This window comes from Palaemon carinicauda, chromosome 36 (assembly GCF_036898095.1).
Source record: "Palaemon carinicauda isolate YSFRI2023 chromosome 36, ASM3689809v2, whole genome shotgun sequence".
In the NCBI taxonomy this organism is placed as follows: Eukaryota; Metazoa; Arthropoda; class Malacostraca; order Decapoda; family Palaemonidae; genus Palaemon; species Palaemon carinicauda.
In genome coordinates this window covers 66,775,190-66,789,170 of record NC_090760.1, presented here as the reverse complement: position 1 = coordinate 66,789,170, position 13,981 = coordinate 66,775,190, and the positions used below count along the sequence as shown (strand labels likewise).

At 43.4% G+C, this 13,981-nt stretch overlaps 1 protein-coding gene across 1 annotated transcript in view; it reads left to right on the top strand.

Moving 5' to 3' along the window:
• Nucleotides 1-13,981, top strand: part of Rpn2 (Regulatory particle non-ATPase 2) — a 55,990-nt gene that overhangs the window by 29,505 nt on the left and 12,504 nt on the right. The window contains exon 4 of the mRNA XM_068360112.1: nt 11,006-11,190. Coding sequence (XP_068216213.1) covers nt 11,006-11,190 — 185 coding nt within the window. The remainder of the gene's footprint in view (nt 1-11,005; nt 11,191-13,981) is intronic.

Genomic DNA, 13,981 nt, shown 5'->3' with positions numbered 1-13,981 from the left:
CCCTGTGCTTTGGCCTAAGTCCTGCTCCTCTCGTGTTTACGAGGCTTATGAGGAATGTGGCAAAATTCCTCCATTTATCGGGTATCCGAGCCTCCCTTTATTTGGACGACTGGCTTCTCAGAGCCTCGTCCAGTCATCGCTGTCTGAAGGATCTCAATTGGACTTTAGATCTGACCAAGGAATTGGGACTTCTGGTCAACTTGGAAAAGTCCCAGCTGATCCCATCCCAAACTATTCTGTATTTAGGGATGGAGATTCGCAGTCCAGTTTTTCGGGCTTTTCCGTCGGCCCCCAGAATAGATCAAGCCCTGCTCGTAATCCAAAAGATGTTGAAGAGAGAACGTTGCTCAGTCAGGAATTGGATGAGTCTAGTAGGAACTCTATCATCCCTGGAGCAGTTTGTCTCGCTAGGAAGGCTACACCTCCGACCTCTACAATTCCATCTAGCTTTTCACTGGAAAAAGGACAAGACGCTAGAGGCGGTCTCGATCCCGATTTCCAAAAACAGTAAAGACTTGCCTGAATTGGTGGAAAGACAATATCAGTCTACGAGAGGGACTTCCCCTAGCAGTTCAGAAACCAAACCACGTTCTCTTCTCAGACGCATCGGATTTGGGTTGGGGTGCGACACTGGACGGTCGGGAATGCTCAGGTCTGTGGACCTCAAGTCAGAGGAGCATGCATGTCAACGACAAGGAGCTTTTGGCAGTTCACCTGGCCTTGATAAGCTTCGAGAGTCTCCTTCGAGACAAAGTGGTGGAGGTCAACTCGGACAACACCACAGCCTTGGCGTACATTTCCAAACAAGGAGGTACCCACTCCCTGACACTGTACGAGATCGCAAGGGACCTGCTCATCTGGTCAAGAGATCGAGGCATCTCCCTAGTAACGAGGTTTATCTAGGGCGACTTGAACGTTCTAGCAGATTGTCTCAGTCGGAAAGGTCAGGTAATTCCAACCGAATGGACCCTCCACAAGGATGTGTGCAAGAGGCTTTGGGCGACTTGGGGTCAACCCACCATAGACCTCTTTGCAACCTCGATGACCAAGAGGCTTCCAATCTATTGCTCTCCAGTCCCAGACCCAGCAGGAATACATATAGATGCCTTTCTCCTAGATTGGTCTCACCTAGACCTATACGCATTCCCACCATTCAAGATTGTCAACAAGGTACTGCAGAAATTCGCCTCTCACGAAGGGACAAGGTTGACGTTAGTTGCTCCCCTCTGGCCCGCGAGAGAATGGTTCACCGAGGTACTTCGATGGCTGGTAGACTGTCCAAGAAGTCTTCCTCTAAGAGTAGACCTATTACGTCAGCCACACGTAAAGAAGGTACACCAAAGCCTCCACGCTCTTCGTCTGACTGCCTTCAGACTATCGAAAGACTCTCGAGAGCTAGAGGCTTTTCGAAGGAGGCAGCCAGTGCGATTGCAAGAGCGAGGAGAGCTTCTACCATTAGAGTTTACCAATCGAAGTGGGAAATCTTCCGAGACTGGTGCAAGTCAGTATCTGTATCCTCGTCCAGTACCTCTGTAGCCCAAATCGCTGATTTTCTCTTATACCTGAGAAGAGTTCGCTCCCTTTCAGCTCCCACGATTAAGGGCTACAGGAGCATGTTGGCTTCGGTCTTCCGGCATAGAGGCTTAGATCTTTCCAACAATAAAGATCTACAAGATCTCCTTAAGTCTTTTGAGACCTCCTAAGGAACGTCGTTTGGCTACACCTGGATGGAATTTAGACGTGGTCCTAAGATTCCTCATGTCAGACAGGTTCGAGCCTTTACATTCAGCCTCCCTGAAGGATCTCACTCTTAAGACTCTTTTCCTGGTGTGCTTGGCCTCAGCTAAAAGAGTCAGTGAGCTTCATGCCTTCAGCAAGAACATCGGTTTTTCGACAGAAAAAGTCTCTTGTTCTCTTCAACTTGGTTTCCTAGCCAAGAATGAACTGCCTTCTCGTCCTTGGCCTAAATCTTTTGATATTCCTAGCTTATCAAAGATCGTAGGCAACGAGTTAGAGAGAGTATTATGCCCCGTTAGAGCTCTTAAGTTCTATTTAGCTCGTACTAAGCCTTTAAGAGGTAAATCTGAAGCGTTATGGTGTTCGGTTAAGAAACCATCCTTACCTATGTCAAAGAATGCCTTGTCATATTTTATCAGATTGTTAATACGAGAAGCTCATTCACACTTGAGTGAGGAAGACCGATCTTTGCTTAAGGTTAAGACGCACGAGATTAGAGCTATAGCAACTTCCGTGGCCTTCAAGCAAAATAGATCTCTGCAAAGTATCATGAACGCGACCTTTTGGAGAAGCAAGTCAGTGTTCGCGTCATTTTACTTGAAAGATGTCCAGACTCTTTACGAGGACTGCTACACACTGGGTCCATTCGTTGCAGCGAGTGCAGTAGTGGGTGAGGGCTCAACCACTACACTTCCCTAATTCCATATCCTTTTAATCTGTCTCTTGAAATGTTTTTAATATTGTTTTTATGGGTTGTTCGGAAGGCTAAGAAGCCTTTCGCATCCTGGTTGATTTGGCGGGTGGTCAAAGTCATTTCTTGAGAGCGCCCAGATTAGGGGTTTGATGAGGTCCTGTTGTATGGGTTGCAGCCCTTGATACTTCAGCTCCTGGGAGTCTGTCAGCATCCTAAGAGGATCGCTGGGCTCCGTGAGGAAGACAGACTTACAAGGCAGAGTAATCGTCTAAGTCAACTTCCTTACCAGGTACCTATTTATTTTGGTTTTGTTATATTGATAACTGTCAAAATGAAAAAACTCTTAGCTTATACGCTGTAAACATATTAACTCTGGTCTCTACCCACCTCCTTGGGTGTGAATCAGCTATTATATATTCACCGGCTAAGTTAAATATTTAAAAATGATATTTTAATTATAAAATAAATTTTTGAATATACTTACCCGGTGAATATATAAATTAAATGACCCTCCCTTCCTCCCCAATAGAGACGCAGCGGGACGAGAAGAATTGAAGGTTTTGTTTACATACAAGAGTGGTATCTGGCCGACAGTTGGCGCTGGTGGGCACACCCGCAACCTGCATAGCGATCGCTCGCGAGTTTTTTGAGTATGTTGTCTGTCGAGCCGCAGAGTTGCAGCTATTATATATTCTCCGGGTAAGTATATTCAAAAATTTATTTTATAATTAAAATATCATTTTGTATGAAAATTTATATATAATGTATTTGGGAACCACTGGAATTTTACTTCTGTATCGAAATTTGATCAGGACCATTTGGCAACACTGCTTTTATGTAAAAAAATGCTTTTATGTAAACAAACGCCTGAAAACATTAAGATGGTAGTAACTACGACTGTTTTAGTGTTTTTTTATATGAAAATGAAATAAAATTTGGTTAACAGGTGTATAGCTGATTAATATTTACCTATCACATTTCATAATATGCCCAAAATATAAAAATTTACCATGACGGACGGAAAATCACACTTTATAATCACCGACTTAGAATGCCTGTTATGATAGGTTGTAAAGTCCACATTTTTTTTCAATATTAATCTTACCCGATAATCATGTAGCTGTCAACTCTGTTGCCGACAGAAATCTACGGTCGGGATACGCCAGCGATCGCTATACAGGTGGGGGTGTACACAACAGCGCCATCTGTGGTCAGGTACTCCAGTACTTCTTGTCAACACCACCTCAATTTTTCCTCTGTCGTGCCTCCGGCTAGACCTACATGGATACGCTGTTGATTCTGGAGTTATTGTTCACGATTTGGTGATGTATTTGCTCTAGAGTTTAGCCTTCGCTATTCAGGAAGCTTTATCATTAGCTTAGCAAGTTTTTTGGAATTAATTTGATTTAATTTTGATGACGAAGAGAGTATGAACTCTCTTTCACTTTTAAATGGCCGACCCTTCCCTTAGACGGAAGTGTTGGTGTCGAAGAGAGTATAGACTCTCTTTCTTAATTTTGCTTAACAAAGTTATAGATTTATTTTATATCTCTCCGCCTTTTATAGGCCTCTTCGATTAACTTTCCTAATAGTAGGCGGTCTTTTCTTGGAACCGAAGTTAATTAACATTGAGCCCGTCATTTCGTTTTTACCTGTTAACATTTTATGCTATTTTAATGTTTTTGAAAGAATTTCTTTGATAGTCTCGTACTGTTTTCAAAGTTGAACTAACGTTTTGTTTTGTCTCTGCAGTTGTTGACGTTCAGAACGTTCAACTTGCGCTCTATCGTTACGATAGAGAGAGAGTATTCACGGTTTCACGTTGCAGTAAGAGTAAACCGATTCTAGCGTTTTGTTCATTCTTTCTTAGCTTAAATGGTTTTAATTCTAATAAAGGAACTTTTTATTTGGGAAATCTTTCAGTTTTTTTCCTTTAACAATAATATGTTTTAACGATATATATAATTGGGCTCTTCTCTCAGGTTCTAAGTCAAAAGAGAGAGAGAGAGAGATAGAGACGGAGGGAGAGAGAGGAGGGTAAACGTTTCGTTCAAGCGGGTAACGTTGTTATCGTTTTTGCTCTTCTCCCTAGTCTCTTTAGGGGAAGAAGGTAAACGTTTCTAGAGTTTTATTCTTGTTCCCAGGCTTTATGCGGTGAGAGATTTTAAACGTAGTTTATTTGATCTAGTGTTTAGTCTCTTTTCCAGCCACTGAATTATTTATCTTTCATTATGTTTTTCTGTTACATTGTAATACTGTTTTCGCAATTACTAACTTTTAATGAAGGATAGAATTGCGTGTTTCAGGTACAAACCACTTAAAGTTTCGAGTTCAGTGAAATAAGTGCAAACAGAAAATCAAAAGTGATAAAGTGATAAGCGCAAAGTGTTACAGTGTTGCGTTCGAGGGTTCGTCTGTTCGTGCCAGTTGTTCGCCTAGTCTGGGACCTCTTACAAGCTCCCAAGCCCAGGGGAGAAGTAACGTCGAAGGACTTATGGGTTCATCAGGCCTTGATCGACGAACAGACGTTTCCCTCCGTGGTTTCGGGTGTAACCAACTCACGTAACCGACGTGATCACCCCACCCACACAAAGACGAGAGAGCCCATTTATTCCTCGTCTGCGGAAGAGGTTTCTCGCAGAAACCATGGACCAAATCTTGCAGCTTTTAAGTGCAAGTCGGTCCCTTCCGCGCAAGTCCAACTCCTAGGTGTAGCCATTAGCACTGGGTCAGTTCGGACTTGCTGCAGTACGAAAACTGCACACCTCCCAGAGAGGCAAGGTGGTACCGCAACAGGCAGTAACTCCGTCTGTTGCCGCACCAGCTGTTTTAGACCCTCAGTCTCAACGGACAGTAGCTCCGTTTGTTGTTGTCTTTCATAGACCCTAGTGGTCTATGCTGCAGACAATGCAGTCTCAGCTTGCGGTTTTGATGCAGGAGTTTCAGGCAGAGAAGGTTAGCACACCTCCTCCTGCGAGCGCTCCTCCACCTCTGCGCAGTCCACCATGCCAGACGTATGATGTTGAGGCTCCTCCTGCCTCCATGCGTGAGCTGCCGCATTGGGAGTTGCCAGGTACCAGCGCTATGCAGCAACCTCCTCTTACCTTGAGGCAGGAGCCTCTTGCTATGCGGCAACCTCCTCAACCCTTGAGGCAGGAGCCTCATGCGTTGCGGCAACCTCCTCCACCCATGAGGCAGGAGCCTCATGCGTTGCGGCAACCCCCTCCACCCATGAGGCAGCAGCCTCATGCTATGCGGCAACCTCCTCTACCCATGAGGCAGGAGCCTCATGCTATGAGGAGCCTCATGCTATGCGGCATCCTCCTCAACCCATGAGGCAGGAGCCTCATGCTATGCGGCAACCTCCTCTACCCATGAGGCAGGAGCCTCATGCTATGCGGCATCCTCCTCAAACCATGAGGCAGGAGCCTCATGCTATGCGGCATCCTCCTCAACCCATGAGGCAGGAGCCTAATGCTATGAGGAGCCTCATGCTATGCGGCATCCTCCTCAACCCATGAGGCAGGGACCTCATGCTATGAGGAGCCTCATGCTATGCGGCATCCTCCTCAACCCATGAGGCAGGAGCCTCATGCTATGCGGCAACCTCCTCTACCCATGAGGCAGGAGCCTCATGCTATGCGGCATCCTCCTCAACCCATGAGGCAGGAGCCTCATGCTATGCGGCATCCTCCTCAACCCATGAGGCAGGAGCCTCATGCTATGAGGAGCCTCATGCTATGCGGCATCCTCCTCAAACCATGAGGCAGGAGCCTCATGCTATGCGGCAACCGCCTCAACCCATGAGGCAGGAGCCTCATACTATGCGGCATCCTCCTCAACGCATGCGGCATGAGCCTCATCCCTTGCAGCATGAGCCTCATCCCATGCAGCATGAGCCTCATACCATGCAGCATGAGCCTCATCCCATGCAGCATGAGCCTCATCCCATGCAGCATAAGCCGCACGCCATGCAACATGCTCTGCTTACCTTACAGCATGCTCTACATACAGCATGCTCTGCATACAGCATGCTCTGCATACCTTACCGCATGCTCCTCAGTCACACATCTTTGGTTGTTGCCAACTCACAAGACTGTCAAGCAGTTTCATAACGTTGCCTTCTGGTCTGCTGCTTTTGCACCAGTGAAACCCTCACTGAGAGAACTTAGCTTTTCTCGGATATGGTTCCTGTAGATGAGAAAGTGCTATTCTCCCTCCTTCTGATATTCCCTTGAGGACTCTGTCATTTGGAGAGGAGCCTTTAGCTGCTTAGCCTCCTATGGACTTTTATTTAAGCATAACATGCTTCCAGGGAGGGTAATGGTTCCACTTCAGTCGCTAACCCCGTCTGTTACCACACCTGCTCCCATAGACCTTGAGCTTTGTTGCAAGACATGCAGTCCAAGCTTAGTCCTTGTTAGAGGATTTTTTGTTTACGGAGTCAGTGTGTCACTGGGAAGACGTTCAACACCCAGCAGAAGTGACTTGTTGTGACGCAGTGCGGCAACCTCAGCAACCCGATAAGGAGTTGTCTGTACGACCCAGACAGTCTAGACAGTTTCGGGTTGTCGCTGTACTTCCTCGCTTCCCCTTGGTTGACAGTTCACAGACTGTGCAGCAGTACCATGATCTTGTGTCCGGCTCCGTCAGACGACTGGCTTTTAAGAGCTCCCACAAGTCGTCGCTGTCTGGAGATTCTCAGATGGACTATGGATCTGACCAAGGAACTGGGCCTCCTGGTCAATTTTGAGGAGTCCCAGCTCGTCCCATCCCAGACCATTGTCTACCTGGGTATGGATCTTCAGAGTCGAGCTTTTCGGGCTTTTCCGTCGGCCCCAAGGATCTACCAAGCCCTAGAATGCATCCAGAGCATGCTGAGAAGGAACCGATGCTCAGTCAGGTAGTGGATGAGTCTAACAGGGACACTTTCATCGCTGGCCCTGTTCATCGAGTTAGGGAGACGCCACCTCCGCCCCCTTCAGTATCATCTAGCTGCTCACTGGATAAAGGACATGACGCTAGAGACGGTCTCAGTTCCTGTTTCCGAAGAGAGGAGGTCTACTCTCACGTGGTGAAAGAACAGCTTTCTTCTCAAGGAAGTCTACCTTTGGCTGTTCAGAAACCCGACCGCCGTCTCTTCTCTGACGCATCAGACACGGGCTGGGGTGCGACTTTGGACGGACAGGAATGCTCGGGAACATGGAATCAGGAGCAAAGGACACTTCACATCAATTGCAAGGAGCTGTTGGCGGTTCATCTGGCCTTGATAAACTTCAAGTCCCTCCAGCTTAATAAGGTGGTGGAGGTGGACTCTGACAACACCACAGCCTTGGCTTACATCTCCAAGCAGGGAGGGACTCATTCGTGGAAGTTGTTCTAGATCGCAAGGGACCTCCTCATCTGGTCAAAAGATCGAAAGCTCACGCTGGTAACGAGGTTCATTCAGGGCGATATGAATGTCATGGCAGATCGCCTCAGCCGGAAGGGTCAGGTCATCCCCACAGAGTGGACCCTTCACAAGAATGTTTGCAGCAGACTTTGGGCCCTGTGGGGTCAGCCAACCATAGATCTGTTCGCTACCTCGATAACCTAGAGGCTCCCGTTGTATTGTCCTCCGATTCCAGACCCAGCAGCAGTTCACGTGGATGCTTTTCTGCTGGATTGGTCCCATCTCGACCTGTATGCATTCCCGCCGTTCAAGATTGTCAACAGGGTACTTCAGAAGTTCGCCTCTCGCAAAGGGACACGGCTGACGTTGGTTGGCTCCGCTCTGGCCCGCGAGAGAATGGTTCATAGAGGTACTGCAATGGCTGGTCGACATTCCCAGGACTCTTCCTCTAGGAGTGGACCTTCTACGTCTACCTCACGTAAAGAAGGTACACCCAAACCTCCACGCTCTTCGTCTGACTGCCTTCAGACTTTCGAAAGACTCTCAAGAGCTAGGGGCTTTTCGAAGGAGGCAGCCAGAGCGATTGCCAGAGCAAGGAGGACATCCACTCTCAGAGTCTATCAGTCTAAAGGGGAAGTCTTCCGAAGCTGGTACAAGGCCAATGCAGTTTCCTCAACCAGTACCACTGTAACCCAGATTGCTGACTTCCTGTTACATCTAAGGAACGTAAGATCCCTTTCAGCTCCTACGATCAAGGGTTACAGAAGTATGTTGGCAGCGGTTTTCCGCCACAGAGGCTTGGATCTTTCCACCAACAAAGATCTACAGGACCTCCTTAGGTCTTTTGAGACCTCAAAGGAACGTCGGTTGTCCACTCCAGGCTGGAATCTAGACGTGGTCCTAAGGTTCCTTATGTCATCAAGATTTGAACCTCTCCAATCAGCCTCTTTTAAGGACCTCACATTAAAAACTCTTTTCCTCGTGTGCTTGACAACAGCTAAAAGAGTAAGTGAGATCCACGCCTTCAGCAGGAACATAGTTTTCACATCTGAAACGGCTACATGTTCCTTGCAGCTCGGTTTTTTGCTAAAACGAGCTTCCTTCACGTCCTTGGCCTAAGTCGTTCGAGATCCCAAGCCTGTCCAACTTGGTGGGGAACGAACTGGAGAGAGTACTTTGCCCAGTTAGAGCTCTTAGGTACTATCTAAAAAGGTCATAACCTTTACGAGGACAATCAGAAGCCTTATGGTGTGCTATCAAGAAGCCTTCTCTTCCAAGGTCTAAGAACTCAGTTTCTTACTAATTCAGGCACCTGATTAGGGAAGCACATTCTCATCTGAAGGAAGAAAACCTTGCTTTGCTGAAGGTAAGGACACATGAAGTGAGAGCTGTGGCTACTTCAGTGGCCTTCAAACAGAACCGTTCTCTGCAGAGTGTTATGGATGCAACCTATTGGAGAAGCAAGTCAGTGTTCGCATCATTCTATCTCAAAGATGTCCAGTCTCTTTACGAGAACTGCTACACCCTGGGACCATTCGTAGCAACGAATGCAGTAGTAGGCGGGGGCTCAGCCACTACATTCCCATAATCCCATAACCTTTTTAACCTTTCTCTTGAATACTTTTTATGGGTTGTACGGTCGGCTAAGAAGCCTTCCACATCTTTGTTGATTTGGCGGGTGGTCAATTCTTTCTTGAGAAGCGCCGAGGTTAAAGGTTGTGATGAGGTCCTTTAGTATGGGTTGCAGCCCTTTATACTTCAGCACCTAAGAGTCGTTCAGCATCCTAAGAGGACCGCTACGCTCAGTAAGGAAGACGTACTTAATAAAGGCAGAGTAATGGTTCAAGTCGTCTTCCTTACCAGGTACTTATTTATTTTATGTTATTTTTGAATAACTAATAAAATAAAATACGGGATACTTAGCTTCTTTGTTAACATGTATGCTGGTCTCCACCCACCACCCTGGGTGTGAATCAGCTACATGATTATCGGGTAAGATTAATATTGAAAAATGTTATTTTCATTAGTAAAATAAATTTTTGAATATACTTACCCGATAATCATGATTTAATTGACCCACCCTTCCTCCCCATAGAGAACCAGTGGACCGAGGAAAAAATTGAGGTGGTGTTGACAAGAAGTACTGGAGTACCTGACCACAGATGGCGCTGTTGTGTACACCCCCACCTGTATAGCGATCGCTGGCGTATTCCGACCGTAGATTTCTGTCGGCAACAGAGTTGACAGCTACATGATTATCGGGTAAGTATATTCAAAAATTTATTTTACTAATGAAAATAAAATTTTTTCCCCAAAAATTCCTTAGCTAAATATGGGGTGCGTGTTACCACTAGTAGCGTCTTATGACACAGGAAATACGGTAGTCATAAAACAGGAGCATAAACCTATAGGTACTATAATGCTGAATTTTGTGAAAGACATCGAAGTTTAAACAGCATAGGCGTTACATTTAAAAATGGGAATCCTGCAAATGAAGGCGCAACTTTTGAAGTTTTTGTCTTCTAAGAATTTGGAGAATTAACTTTACTTTGTATGGTCATTGTTTGAGTTGTGGGTAAGATATTGAGTTTATTGTAATTAGCTCATGTTAAATTTTATACTAATCAGTGCTGTGTATCTCAAAGCAGCATAAATATTGAAATACAAATTATGTTGACTTTGATTAAATTACTGTACTGGTTTTCTTATATTAATACTTACCGACGTCTAACTGGAAAATAGCATTAGAGTTGCTTTCGTTTCATTACATGGTTTATTACCGCCGTCAACGAAGTTTGAAGGAGGTTATGTTTTTGTCTCTGTTTATGTGCTTGTTTGTGAACAGTTTCCTGGCCATAATTTTATTCGTAGAGTAATGAAACTTGCAGGGATTTACTGTTATGTAAAACTCTGGATATCATTAAATTTTAGAAGGTCAAGGTCACGGTCAAGCAAAATGTTCAGTTCACGTAATCAGCCATAAGTTTGGCCATTGTTGTACAGAGACTTCAAACTTGGTTCATATTTGAGTGTGTGAAAATCCACCTCAATTGATACATGTTAAGTTCAAAGGTCAAGGTCGAGCAAAATGTTGATAAATAAGCTGCCGCTGGTGAAGGTATGCTCTCTACTGAGTGCCCCTCTAGTTTATTTTTTATTAAGATGCTTTTTCTCCCTTTCAGTCCATGCAATTGACCACTACATAAAACAGCGCGCTCAGAAGGACAACAAGATGGATCCACGATTGGAGTCTCTGCTGAACAGCATGTTCAAGCGTTGCATAAGCGACCAGCAGTATCGCCACGCCATTGGCATTGCATTGGAGACGCACAGGATGGATTGGTTCAGAGAGGCTATCATGACTTCAGTAAGTTTATTTGATAATTTCATCCTGTAAATGGGTGTGATAGTAAAACCTCTCTCCTTTCTTTATTGATACAAATTCAAATAAATTGGCAATGTTTATGTCTTATAGGTTGGTTAAATTTGGTTCCTCTATATTTTACTAACTAAAATTTTGGTTATCAACCCTAGTTTATCTAGTTTTACCTGTGTTACTCTTTACAAACACTGAAGGAATTTCACATATGTTTACGATTCAGACAATGATATGGTATTGAATCAATTTTAAATGGTTCTTCTATTCATTAGTGACATACGTACAGTTCACAATTGTTTATGAGTACTTACAGAAAAGTAGGTGGGCTGTGAACTGTATACAGAGAAATGGAATGGGATGAGAAATTGTCTCATTTGTAATCTCAAATGAAACGTAACACTTATGTTGTTTCCAAATTTTAAATGTGTTTTTTTTTTTTTGCGATTACATTTGCTTATATGGGATAAAGCTAAATTCTTCACTTTACAGTACTCCTTATGTTTTAAGTTAGTACAGAAATTTTCTGGAATCAGAAGCATCCATTCAAGAGTTTTAAAATCTATTGATAGGATTCATTAGTACAGAAATTTCCTGGAATCAGAAGCATCCATTCAAGAGTTTTAAAATCTATTGATAGGATTCATTGTATAATTATTATTATTATTATTACTATCCAAGCTACAACCCTAGTTGGAAAAGCAAGATGCTATAAGCCCAGGGGCTCCAACAGGGAAAAATAGCCCAGTGAGGAAAGGAAATAAGGAAATAAATAAATGAAGAGAACAAATTAGCAATAAATCATTCTAAAATAAGTAACAACGTCAAAACAGACATGCCATATATAAACTATTAACAACATCAAAAACAAATATGTCGTAAATAAACTATAAAAAGACTCATGTCCGTCTGGTCAACAAAAAAGCATTTGCTCCAACTTTGAACTTTTGAAGTTCTACTGATTCAACCACCCGATTAGGAAGATCATTCCACAACTTGGTCACAGCTGGAATAAAACTTCTAGAATACTGCGTAGTATTGAGCCTCGTGATGGAGAAGGCCTGGCTATTAGAATTAACTGCCTGCCTAGTATTACGAACAGGATAGAATTGTCCAGGGAGATCTGATTGTAAAGGATGGTCAGAGTTATGAAAAATCTTATGCAACATGCATAATGAACTAATTGAACGACGGTGCCAGAGATTAATATCTAGATCAGGAATAAGAAATTTAATAGACCGTAAGTTTCTGTCCAACAAATTAAGATGAGAATCAGCAGCTGAACACCAGACAGGAGAACAATACTCAAAACAAGGTAGAATGAAAGAATTAAAACACTTCTTCAGAATAGATTGATCACCGAAAATCTTGAAAGACTTTCTCAATAAGCCTATTTTTTGTGCAATTGAAGAAGACACAGACCTTATATGTTTCTCAAAAGTAAATTTACTGTCGAGAATCACCTAAAATTTTGAAAGAGTCATACATATTTAAAGAAACATTATCAATACTGAGATCCGGATGTTGAGGAGCCACCGTCCTTGACCTACTTATAATCATACTTTGAGTTTTGTTAGGATTCAACTTCATACCCCATAATTTGCACCATGCACTAATTCTAGCTAAATCTCTATTAAGGGATTCACCAACCCTAGCTCTACATTCAGGGATGGAATTGATGCAAAGAGAGTAGCATCATCTGCATATGCAACAAGCTTGTTTTCTAGGCCAAACCACATGTCATGTGTATATAGTATGAAAAGTAATGGTCCAAGAACACTACCCTGTGGAACACCGGATATCACATTCCTATAATCACTATGGTGCCCATCAACAACAACTCGTTGAGATGTATTACTTAAAAAATCAATGATAATGCTAAGAAACGACCCACCCACTCCCAACTGTTTCAGTTTGAAAACAAGGGCCTCATGATTAACACGGTCAAAGGCAGCACTAAAATCAATGCCAATCATACGAACTTCCCGACCACAACCAAGGGATTTCTGTACAGCATTGGAGATTGTAAGAAGGGCATCACATGCTCCAAGGCCTTTACGAAAACCAAATTGCAAACTAGGGAGTAGATGATTACCTTCAGCAAACCTATTAAGACATTTTGTCAGAAGACGTTCAAAAACTTTAGATAATATGGGAGTTATGGAAATTGGGCGGTAATCAGTGGGACTTGAGCTACCACAAACACATTTACATAGAGGAGTAACATTACCAATTCTCCAACTAGTGCTAAAAGCTCCTCTTCTTGCTCATTATGAATGAAAGAATATTTGTCTGTCCAATGAATCAAGATCAACGCTTGTAAAGCTTTCATGATTAAATTTGGGAGGAAAAAATATTTATATAAAATCTAATAGATGAAAAAATAAATTTATAATAGGTGTAAAAGAGAAGGAAATAAATCATGAGATGAAGATTTGGGATAAATAGTGATTTCCATGTTATCTGTAGAACCATTGCTTAAAAACTTTAAAATCTTAACAATAGAGAAACTCTCGGAATCAGGTAAAATGTCAGACAAACTTTTCTTGCGGTATACAGTAGTTGCTCAACAGAGCCCCTATTCTGTAGTTTAACCAAAAATTCAACATTTAATATATCCCACAGCCTAGAGTTAATACCGTATGTTTCCTAGCGCAAGGTAGATTTCACCTTACAATTATCATTGACTTTGTGAGATTTAGCTATACTGTAATTTGCATTTGTCTTGAAAAATAGTTTAAGGATTAACAATCTTAACAATGAAGCCCATTAGCTAAGAAGG